Source organism: Calliphora vicina, chromosome 1 (assembly GCF_958450345.1).
Source record: "Calliphora vicina chromosome 1, idCalVici1.1, whole genome shotgun sequence".
Lineage (NCBI taxonomy): Eukaryota > Metazoa > Arthropoda > Insecta > Diptera > Calliphoridae > Calliphora > Calliphora vicina.
In genome coordinates this window covers 13,201,006-13,213,769 of record NC_088780.1, presented here as the reverse complement: position 1 = coordinate 13,213,769, position 12,764 = coordinate 13,201,006, and the positions used below count along the sequence as shown (strand labels likewise).

General features: G+C 27.2%; 2 protein-coding genes across 3 annotated transcripts in view; both read right to left on the bottom strand.

Annotated features, from left to right (window-relative positions):
- The window catches only part of neur (E3 ubiquitin-protein ligase neur), a 52,011-nt gene extending 39,836 nt beyond the window's left edge, over nt 1–12,175 (bottom strand). Inside the window, exon 1 of the mRNA XM_065499047.1 lies at nt 11,934–12,175. Within this exon, the coding sequence (XP_065355119.1) occupies nt 11,934–11,958 (25 nt within the window). The 5' untranslated portion in view covers nt 11,959–12,175. The remainder of the gene's footprint in view (nt 1–11,933) is intronic.
- The window catches only part of RhoGAP93B (MyTH4 and RhoGAP_KIAA1688 domain-containing protein RhoGAP93B), a 272,594-nt gene that overhangs the window by 180,255 nt on the left and 79,575 nt on the right, over nt 1–12,764 (bottom strand). The gene's annotated exons all lie outside the window — the stretch shown is intronic.

Genomic DNA, 12,764 nt, shown 5'->3' with positions numbered 1-12,764 from the left:
TAATAAAATATTCGTATGTCTATGTCAAATTATAGAAAAACATATTTTATGAAAAAGTACCAAAAATAAACACAATTTTTATCCCTTAAGGTTTCGAATTTCCAAAAAGTACCAAACTTATATTTTTTATTTTTTGTTAATTAAAGAATACGATTTAAAATTTGTTTCTATGTTTGTTGGTTTAAAAGATACATAGGGTGCAAAAAAAGTACCAAAATACAGTTTTTACCCGTTTTCTCCCCTAAAGGTTTCGAATTTCCAAAAAGTACGAAACACCTGTCAGCTTATTTTTTGAATGGAGTAACATGCAATTTTAAGATTTTTTATATCTTTATTAGTTTTTAAGATATAAGGTTACCCGTTTTTACCCTCTAAACGTTCGAATTTCCAAAAATCCCTTCTTATCGGATCGTTTTGGGGAGGGAGGAACCCACAGTTAAAATTTCATGATTCTAGCTTCAGTCGTTTGGGCTGTGCGATGATGAATCAGTCAGTGAGTCGTCAGTAACGTTACTCTTTTATATATATAGATTGTTAACAAATTAGGCAAAGTTTTTGCATTTTCTTATTTTATAACAAGTGCTCTCTCATATTTGATAAAAATATTTACTCAAATTGAAACTCAAAAAAACGACTTTTGTCCAGCTAGATTAGCAAAACCTTAAAATTGAATTGCGTGATCAACGTTTTAAAAAGCAGTTACAAAAGCCAGAACATCAACTTTACATAATTAATACTAATACAAAATTTTTCCAAACAAAAATATTAGAATTTCATAATATTTGTGTTAAGAATTCATCTCCTCGATTGCATCCATAAGCTATATTTACCCATTAGTCGTTAGCCGACCGAGAGCCGAAGCATCTATCTCGTCGAATTGTATTAACTAGCTATCCTTAGCTTATAGAGCCAACGAATTCATCGTCTCGGATTGCATCCGTTGCATTTACTTTCCCATAATAAGTCGTTAGCCGACCTCGAATCGAATCCTCTATAAGAAGCTTCGTCCATTAACAATCATATCCCATAGTTGTTGCAAGAGATAGGTTTTTGACAACTGAGTTAGGTCTTTAACAGGAGAGTTTCGATTTATGTGTATTTATCTATTCCTCTAAATATTCAGAGTGATGGAAAGCCTCAAATTAGAGTAGCTTGGCTTTACCAACATAATATCCAAAAATCTATTAAAAAATGGAAGTTTACTTTGTAAAAAATAAAATATTTGCAAGCTGTGTCGCCTAACGTGCCAATTGTAATCTGATAATCATACTGAATATCTGACTATCCACCAACAATAATGACATGTAAACATTTTAGTGGTAGTTTTTAGATGCCTGTGCATAAGCAGAGTAGTTTGCAGGATAGCAGGCTGGTTGTCTGACTGGTGAGCTGGTGAGTTTTGTTGGCTGCATATGCATTTTGGCACATTGATATTGAAATTATTCATAATTTTGTTTGTTGTAAGACATATTGTTTGTTGTCTGCCTTGCCTGCCTTGGCTTTTGTTAAAGACAAACTCTTTTTTTTTTCTTCATTATTTCAACAATTTTGCATCAGGCATCAATCGATGAATGAGCAAGGATGAAAGGATGAATGCAGGGATGCAAAACATAAAGAATAATTTTTAGTTCCTCTCCAAAAATATTAATTGTGACTGTTGTGTGTTGTGTGTGTTGCATATGCATTATATTCGTTCAGTCTTTTATTCAAACAAATGTTTTAGTTAAAATTTTGTTTTAGTGGTTTCAGTTGGTGTACGAGAGAGTGAATGACTGATAATAACAGCTGTCCCGGAGGCCGTCACAGGATGCTGTAGTTTTTCATAAGACCAACTACAGGATATGAATGAATATGCATTCGGCCATCACATATTCATTTAAATTAAAATATTTTTAAACAAAATTTTAAATCTAGTTTTAAATATTGCATTTGAAAATCTAAAACTTTTGTTCTTTTCCAATTTGATTTTCAAACAGAACAGGATTATGATGAGTTAAATTTCAATTTAAGACATCAAAATTTTGGCAACTTTTTTTTCATTTCTTAAACAAATGCCATCTGCGTTTCTGTCTGGACTCTATATTTTCAACTAAAAAAAACCTTAAACAGGGACTTTTAATAACATTTGTTCAACACAACAATTATTTGCACATAATATGCATTTAATTAACAATATACTTTATCTTTTTTCTTACTTTTTCTTTACCTGTTGTATAAAAATTTCATTTGGGGGAGACAATCAAGTTGGCATACGAGTGATAACATATGTTTTTAATACAAATGGTTTCATAATTTTTGTTTCATTTTTGGGGGGGTTTAGACAATAAATATGATCAAATGATCATTTTGTTAAATAAATTTATTTTGCTTAAACTAGTCAGTTTTCTGCAAAGTTTTTTTTTTGTTTTGTTTCTAAATTTAACTTAAAATTCATTTCCGCGCATGCGCATCCTTGTTGAATTGTTCATACAACCATCAGCTGCATGTGGTACATGAAATTTGATCAGTGTTACAGTTTCATCATTCTCATTATCATCATCTGCATTACTTACACTAATTTCGTTTGCAAGTAATAAAGGAACAAGGAGATTTGTAAATTTAAAGAATTTTTGGAGAAAATACTTTAAAAAGGAGCTCCAATTTTATTTTGGTTAACGTCTCTAAAGAATATGGGATATTTCTTTCAAGAATGTTGCTTTTGGATATCAAAATCGTTACTAAAATCGCTGAGTTATGACCAATAACCACGATTGTCATTATACCCTTCAGCATCGTTAGAAGCGTACATATAAGTTTGTCATTCCGTTTGTAATTTCCACAATATAATTTTCCGACCCTATAAAGTATAAATATTCTGGATTCTTATAGATAGCGGAGTCGATTAAGCCATGTCTGTCTGTCTATTGAAATCAACTTTCCGAAGCCCCCAAAAAAACTTACATATACGATTCATACATCAATATCTCCCGAATTCTTCCGGCTCGGTTGCTATTTAAAATCGAGAAAATCGGTCCACAAATGGCTGGAAAAAACCAGGACAACCTCGTTGTTTGACCTATAAGTCATTAATGTAGACAATATGGATATCTAATGATAGATAATGATATATAAGACCATAGTTGGACCTACAATGGGTCAAAATCGGAAAAAATATTTTTTAACCCGAATTTTTTCACAAAAAGTTTTTTTTTCCGAATCCGAATCTAAATATAAATATTTTTAGGTAAACAAAATTTAATTTTTTTAATTGTTTTACAATTATTTTTTTGAAATTGTTTTTAAAAATTTGTTTTAAAATTTTTTTAAAAAATTTGTTTTAAATTTTTTTTTTTTATTTTTTAAATTTTTTTTTTTTGGAAAAAAAATGTATAACAAAAAAATTTTTTGATGAAAAAAAAATTCGGGTTAAAAAATATTTTTCCCGATTTTGACCCATTGTAGGTCCAACTTACTATAGCTTTATCTATATCGTTGCAATGGAGTTTGAAATATCTATCATTAGATATCTATATTGTCTATATTAATGACTTAGTAATCCAGATATAGATCAAAAATAGGTTAAAAATCGAGGTTGTCCCGGTTTTTTGCTCATATCTCCGTTATTTATGGACCGATTTTGCTGATTTGAAACTTCTCAAAAGCATGTCTGACAGAATTATTAAAGATTTGGATCCCGAAGATATCTGGGGTCTTCAGAAAATTGATTTCAACAGACAGACAGAAGGACATGGCTTAATCGACTCCGCTATCTATAAGGATCCAGAATATATGTATATACTTTATAGGGTCGGAAATGAAAAATGTAGAAATTACAAACGGAATGACAAACTTATTATACCCTTCTCACGAAGGTGAAGGATATAAAAACAATTCGAAAAATTTTTTTCTTTAAAGGATATTTTTAACTTTTTATTTATTGAATCTGCCTTTAAATAAGTATTAAAAAACTAAACTTAAAAACTATTTATCCTTAATTGAGAGCCATGTTAGATAAATGGGCTTCAAATTAACATGATGGTAGATCAGCTCTACGAAACCCTGGTATTGCAATTTCGAGACGTATCTCCCACGAATGTATCTAAATTCGTTTTTTACCAATAGTACTTCTAAGTATCTATGAATGTTCCCATTTCTTATGCACCAGGTGCTCCCGGTTCTAAGAATTTTGAAGTGGCTCCTCTGTATATGATCAATACTGCTATTAAAAATTGGTTTTAAAACAGTCTTATACAGGATGACGCCTTGACATTGCAGTCAAGGCTTAATTTTGATTGGTCGTTCATTAGCCAGAACAGATTAGGAACTTTGATGTGGCGATGCCAAGTAAGACATCTATCCAAGATTATGACAAGGTATGTGACATGATCGGACTGTGTTTCCTAAAGGTAAACATAACATAGCTTACTTTTGATTTCATTTATTCGTATTCTACAGTTTTTCAACCACATCTCCACACGTCTGTGATAAATATCTAGATATGATGGAGATATGATTATTGTTCTTTGAGGTTTAATTCTTTCTTACAAGGTGGGCCAAAGTGCTACAATTTTTGAAACTGTAAACATATAGAGAAATCACGTCAAGAAGCCATGAAACCCTATACTGTTTAAGTGCGCGGAATACTCGTTCTCCAGAATATTAATGTTTTCGTTCAAAATTGTGCAACTTGTCCTATTATCATCAAAACGGATACCCAAATAAACAAAATTTGTTCTTCTTGGGACACTGAGATTCCTGAGAATCTGGGCTGTTGTAATAGTCGAACAATTTTTCCTGGGGGATAATCCGAAAATCTGTCCAGGTGGAATTTAAAAATCTAATTGTCGTGGGAAAGTCCCCAGAGGAGTCATTGGGACTTCTTTATCTCGATGATGCCATGGGGAACATGATTACTTCGACAGGTAGCGTTACAGAACAATGCTCAAAGGTTTTTTCTGTTTATAAGGGATCCTAAATCCATATATAGCAATTTGAATTCGTCGAGATTCCATTAAAATTTTGTTTAATATTTTGATTTTTTCGCTCTCCTTCAAGTCACTATGACAATCCTATTAATCTAAATGGCGACTATCACTGGAGATTGTATATTCGAGGTACATGAAAGAAGTTATAATGAAGAATTGGAAGCATTACCCCTTGAATATTGTTGTAAAACTCAACAAGAGCTTGCAAAATCATTGGTAGCTACTCAAGCAGCAATTTCAAAGCGTTTGCAAGCGCAGCAGGATTCATCCAAAAACTGGAAAATTGGGTACCATATGAATTCAAGCCGACAGATCTTGAAAGACGATTTTGCATGTTCAATATGTTGAATAAATTTTTGCATTAATGTTTGAAAATATTTTTTTTTCAATTGTTTATAAAAAAATGAGACATTTTCGAAATTAATTTATTTCTCATTAGAATAAAAAAATTTCGAAAATCCAAACTTTAATTTATATTCGAATATATCGTTTTTTTATTATGAAAATCAAGAGATTTGTTTATTTTTCTGTAATTTTTCAATTTTCGAAATTAATTTAATTCAAGAATTAATATTAAAATTAATAGTTTTTGATGTTATTTGGCATTACCATTAAAAAATTAACTTTTTGGAACATTTTCGAAAATTCGAACTTAATTTCGAAATTTTTATAAATGTACGAAAATACATTATTTTGCTTGTTTATTACGAAAACAGATTTTCAAAAATTTTAAATTTTCGAAATTAACTTAATCCATGAAATAATATTAAAATTAATATTTTTGATATTATTATTATTATATTATTAAAATCAAGAGATTTGTTTATTTTTCTGTAATTTTTCAATTTTCGAAATTAATTTAATTCAAGAATTAATATTAAAATTAATAGTTTTTGATGTTATTTGGCATTACCATTAAAAAATTAACTTTTTGGTACATTTTCGAAAATTCGAAATTAATTTCGAAATTTTTTTTATGTTCGAAAATACTTTATTTTGCTTGTTTATTACGAAAACAATAAGATTCATATATTTCTCTGACATTTTGATAAGTTTTCAATTTTCGAAATTAAGTTAACACAAAAGAATGCAAACAATTTTTATTTTTTGATATTTCGAAATTTTTATTCATATTTGAAAATACTTTATTTCGCTTTTTTATTACGAAAACAAAAAGATTTGTATATTTTTCTGACATTTTGACAAGTTTTCAATTTTCGAAATTAACTTAATCCATGAAATAATATTAAAATTAATATTTTTTGGCATTACCATTAAAAAATTAACTTTTTGGAACATTTTCGAAAATTCGAAATTAATTTCGAAATTTTTATTATTGTTCGAAAATATTTTTTTTCCATTGTTTATTACGAAAACAAAGAGAATTGTTTATTTTTCTGTAGTTTTGACAATTTTCGAAATTAACTTAACTCAATAAAAAATTCAAAAAATTTTTATATTTTAATATTATTTGACATTTCCGTAAAAATAAACATTTTGGGACATTTTCGAAAATTCGAACTTATTTTTGAAATTTTTATTCATGTTTGAAAATACTTTATTTCGCTTTTTTATTACGAAAACAAAAAGATTTGTATATTTTTCTGACATTTTAACAAGTTTTCAATTTTCGAAATTAACTTAATCCATGAAATAATATTAAAATTAACCCTCTAACCGGCCAATTTTATTTCGAGGTAAAATAATATACCAGGTTATTGTTTGAAAAAAAAAATAAATACGTTGGAATAAAAACAATAAATTAATTATTTGTCTCTTTACACATATTTACCGTTATAACGGGAAAAATAACCTAATAAAGCAGCATTACATACATTTAACAAACCCGCCTAAAGGCAGCCTTGCCGGTTAGAGGGTTAATATTTTTTGCATTGTCCGAAATGATGAATGAATTTTTGCACGGAATCATTACTATCAATGAAAAATAGATCCATTACGATAACCCGAAGCATAAGAGATCGCATGAGAAGCTCTCCCAACCAGCCGAATTGACACCAAAGCCAAATATCCATCGAGCTAAGGTAATTCTCTGTATTTGGTGGGATCCTATATATTATGAGGAAAAGGAACCTGTACCGAACGCAACTGATTCGTTTGAAGCGAGCATTTGCCGAAAAAATTAATCCGTAATATTCCATCATGACAACAGTCGGCCACATGTTGCAATACCTGTTAAAAACGATTTACAATGAAGTTTATCCTTATAAGCCTTATAGTCCATACCTTGCCCCATCCGAATACTATTTATTTCGATAGATAGAGAACGCTCTCTCTGAGATACGCTTCACTTTGGAACAGATTATTCGATATTTGTTTGATTCGATCTTTGCCTAAAAAGATGAAGAGTTCTTTTGGCTCGGATTTAAAATCCCTCATTTTTAATTCATACACTAGAGAAGTTAAATAGAGAAGTTAAAATAAAATAGTACAGAAGAAATTAATTAAAATTAATATTTTGTTTCTGAATTGTTTTAAGTGTTACTATTTTAAATTCCTTATTGTAGTATTCTTTAAATCACTCTATAATTTATTGATTTCGTATTAAATCCTTCGTATTATCCCTTCAAAAAAGACAAACAAAATGTTAACAAAGAAAAATACACTTGTTGTCCAAAAAATTATAACCTTTTCTGTAAAACAAAGAAATATACCTGTTACAATTAAAATAAAGATAAAAAGCCTAATACTAGACATAAACTGACTTGTATTATAACAAAAATAAAAAAATAAATCTAAAAAAAAGAAACTTGGCATTGGCAAAGATACAAAATGTAATAAATTTCCAAAGGACTTTAACTAGCACCTATAAAATAAGTAACTAACAATGTCCAGTGTTAAGAAAAAAGGTTACTACAGGGTGGAAAATGAAAAAACCCAATAAGTATTTTAACAAATCAGGGTATTTTTCACCATTAAATGTAAAAATTTTAACAAACCTAAATTTAATACAGGTAAAATTAAATAAAATAAACGTGTGTTGTTAACCTTGGACAGGTAAACTTATAGCTAGAGTACAAGCAAATGTCCACACTACAACGATCGAGCTATGAGTGTGTGTGTATGATCAGCATATGATCCTGGTGCATGTGTCTAAAAGTATTTGTGTATTTTGGAAAATCATTTTAAAATTTTAGGGGAACTTTGTCAAATCTATAGCATTTCATAGGAATAAAGGAATTTTCAAATACACACACAAACACTTTACTTGAATATTATTGCGCCGTTAGGTTTTTTGTCTTTATGGAGAAAATTTTCTTTATTTTTTTGGGAAAATAAAGGAACCATGTGTTTTCTTATCCTTCAATTATTTTCAATACGGGGTTGTTTGTTAACAAGTATTGGTTTTTGCCAAATGCATATCCTTAAAGATCAACCAACATGCTTATTTAGATAACGTTTGTGTAAGGCATATGATGAAACTGTCAGCTGAGGAGTCAAAATGAAATAGCTGCGACAGACGTTAAAATAATTAGAAATTTAAAATGTTAAGAAATTTACAATTTAAAACATTTTTAAATCGAATAAAATAATTTCGAAATTCGTATTATTGTTCGAAGATACTTTTTGTGACATTTTCGAAAATTCGAAAATATTTTTTTTTCGATTTTTTAAAAAATGATACATTAGAATAAAAATATTATCGAACATTCAAACTTTAATTTATGTTCGAATATATCGCTTTTTTATGAAAATCGAGATATTGGTTTATTTTTCTGTAATTTTAAATTTTCGAAATTAATTTAATCTAAGGAATAATATTAATATCTAAGGAATAATATTAATATTTATATTTTTTGATATTATTTGGCATTACCATTAAAAAATTAACTTTTTGTGACATTTTCGAAAATTCGAACTTAATTTCGAAATTTTTATTCATGTTCGAAAATACTTTATTTTGCTTGTTTATTACGAAAACAAAAAGATTTGTATATTCTTCTAACATTTTGACAAGTTTTCAATTTTCGAAATTTACTTAATCCAAGAAATAATATTAAAATTTATATTTTTTGATATTATTTGGCATTACCATTAAAAAAATAAATTTTTGGGACATTTTCGAAAATTCGAACTTAATTTCGAAATTTTTATTTATGTTCTTAAATACTATATTTTGCTTGTTTATTACGAAAACAAAAAGATTTGCATATTTTTCTAACATTTTGACAAGTTTTCAATTTTCGAAATTAACTCAATTCAAGAAATAATATTAAAATTTATATTTCTTGATATTATTTGGCATTACCATTAAAAAAATAAATTTTTGGGACATTTTAGAAAATTCGAACTTAATTTCGAATTTTTTATTTATGTTCGAAAATACTTTATTTTTCTTGTTTATTACGAAAACAAAAAGATTTGTATATTTTTCTAACATTTTGTCAAGTTTTCAATTTTCGAAATTAACTTAATTCAAGAAAAAATATTAAAATTTATATTTCTTGATATTATTTGGCATTATCATAATAAAATTAACTTTTTGTGACATTTTCGAAAATTCGAACTTAATTTCGAAATTTTTATTTATGTTCGAAAATACTTTATTTCGCTTGTTTATTACGAAAACAAATAAATTCGTTTATTTTTCTGTTATTTTTAAAAGTTTTCAATTTTCGAAATTAAGTTAAGTCAATAAAAAATTACAATAATTTAAATTTTTTTATATTAGTGGCATTACCATTAAAAAATTAACTTTTTGTGACATTTTCGAAAATTCGAACTTAATTTCGAAATTTTTATTCATGTTCGAAAATACATTATTTTGCTTATTTATTGTGAAAACAAAGAGTTTTTTATATTTTTCTGTAATTTTGACAAGTTTTCAATTTTCGAAATTAAGATAACTCAATAAAAAAATACAAAAAATTTATTTTTTTATATTATTTGGCATTACCATTAAAAAATTAACTTTTTGGGACATTTTCGAAAATTCGAACTTAATTTCGAAATTTTTATTCAACGTACTTTATTTCGCTTGTTTATTATGAAAAAAAAAATTTGTTTATTTTTCGGCTATTTTGACAAGTTTTTGAATTTCGAAATTAAGTAAACTCAAAAAAATTCGAACTTAATTTCGAAATTTTTATTCATGTTCGAAAATATTTTATTTCGCTTATCTATTACAAGATTTGTATATTTTTCTTTCATTTGGACAAGTTTTCAATTTTCTAAATTAAAAAATTTATATAAAATTACAAAAAACTTTTTTTTTGCCATTTCATCGCTTGCCGTCACAATTGTAAACTCTTAGTAAAACCAAGCAACTGTTTTACAGTTCAATAAAATGTAAACGAAACATTTTGTCGCTATTGATTTGAGGAAAATCAATTTTTTCGTTATTGTTCTATGTTCTTTTTGGGTTGTAACCACAATTCCTTATTTGTATTTGTTTTTCAATACACACCAGGTACAGGACCTCTATTATATACTACTTCTATATACAAAATTCTGTTCATATAAATGTGAATATATACAGTATATTAAACATAAGATATTCATTTTGTCTACTATATTACCATCGGGCATTTAAAGATATTTTCAAATCTTATTATGTCTCAAGTACTCTGACGCAATTTTTAATTCTTGCAGGAACAATTCATTATATACGGCTGTGAGTTGGAAGAACCATGAAAAAAGCATATGTTTCATTTATTCTAATTATGTATTGTATTGTATGTTATTTAATTTAATGTTTTAGCAGTCTTTAGGTTTTACATACAAGCATTCAATATTTCATAAATAAATGTTGTAGTATTTTAACAAATGTTATATTATTTTTGGAAGATTATGTGACATATGTTTCTTTATATTTAGAAATTAAAAGTTTTTGCTATGAATTAATAATACATGGAATTTGTATAATTTCTGTACAACAAATATTTCCAATATAAGTTCAGTCGTTTTTTATATGTTTTATTGAAGAGACAAAGAGCTTTCTAAATCTGATTTTTCAAATTAATTAAGACTTTTTTTAATGTTACTAATGAAAATAATATGAACAAATCGAAAAGTTTCTTTAAAAAAATCTTTCAAATTATTTTATTTAGATCTCAAATGCGACATAAAGTAGTTTGTCAAAAATTGTTCTAAAATCTATTGTTTTAACAAGCGTACAAGTGCAGTAGATTCCGAATGTTGTGGAGCCCCAGTTGAGGTCTCAATTGAAAAAAATTACAATAAAATGTTGGACAATTGGAGATTGAAAGCTCTAGAGACCTCAACAAATCTTATTATTTTTTTTGGAAGGGATATAAAAATTGGTGAAACAAATTAAAACATAATAAATTTGAATTCAAGCTCAATAAATTAGAATTAAAAATAAAACATTAATCATAATAGAATTGATTATGAATAAGGTCATTATTATATATTTGAGAAAATGTATTTGCTAAATTTATTTATACAAAGCTACAAAATTTAAAATTTTGGTAAGCCTTCAATTAATTATTTATCCAATTAAAACTTATTTTCCCAACAAAAACATAAGTTTTCATTAAAATATTTAACAAATTATTTAATTTACAAAAAATCTTCATAAATAGCAGTTACATTTCAACCTCTCATTTAAGGGTTAATCCATACACTTTACCAGTCTGGCAACATTGAAACTGTTTTTAAGGCAGTAAATAAATTTTCTCACGGTACAAAAACAACACAAACGACACATTACAACTGCACTACCACCCACCCAATTATAGAAAAATGCATGCACGATGATGCATGAAACAAACTGCAAAATAAATTATGCCGCAAATTAAACTAATTAATGAATAAAATCACAGGGAAAAACCCAAAACACCAACAAATTTCCTTTTTACAAATATAATTTAAAAGAAAAAATATTCCAAGTTTTCTAAACAGGCAAAGTTTATCTAACTTTTCACAAAGCTCGCACAGACAATAAAGAAAATTAATGAATAGTTGTAAAGAAAAAAAAAAACAACTTACCAATTTTACTTGCCGACTGACCCATGTTCACACGATTTTTTTCTTTTATATGTTCTGCTTTTATATAAAACCTAATTATATTTGATATTTATTTAAAACTTATTAACTAATTTGACACTTTTAGAACATAGCAAACTTTAGCACTTTAATTTGTACAATATTTTGTTTGGTTGTTTAAGATTTCACAATTAATTTTTTTATCATTTAATTAATTTGTTTAGCATTTTTTCCTCTTTTGTTGAAGAAAGCAAAAATAATTTACACATGCACGACTATTCAAAACACAAAAAAAACTTGACATTTCTTATAGGAATTTCGTGAAGAGAGGGAGATAGAAAACGTTTAAAATTAATGAGAAATTGTGAGGGAGAGACGACAAAGAAAAAGTGATGCCAGATTTTGGGTTGCCGGAGTGGAGAGACAGCAAAATTACTGAAATTGTACCAAAATTCTACAAAATTGGATATTTTGTTATTATTTCAGCCAGAATTTTAATTAAATCTTCAATCTAATAATTTTTAAATGGCTTTTTACTTATAAAACGCTAAGGCTTCAATATATGACTTTAAATGGCTGCGTTTTTAATAATTTTTCACCATTATTTGTTCCTGTTTTCTTTTGGTTTAGAAGTTATACAGTGATAAAATTATTTTTAAAAAAGGACTTCGTCGGGCTGAAAATCTGCTGTTAAGAGAAAATTGTTTATGAATAAATTCTTCCGCCCGACCAATTTTTGAATATCGTGTAAATTTTTAAAAATATATCCATCCTAATTGGCATTGCAAGACAATTTAAATGAGATTGAAAAGCCATTGAAACCATACGGTTCGA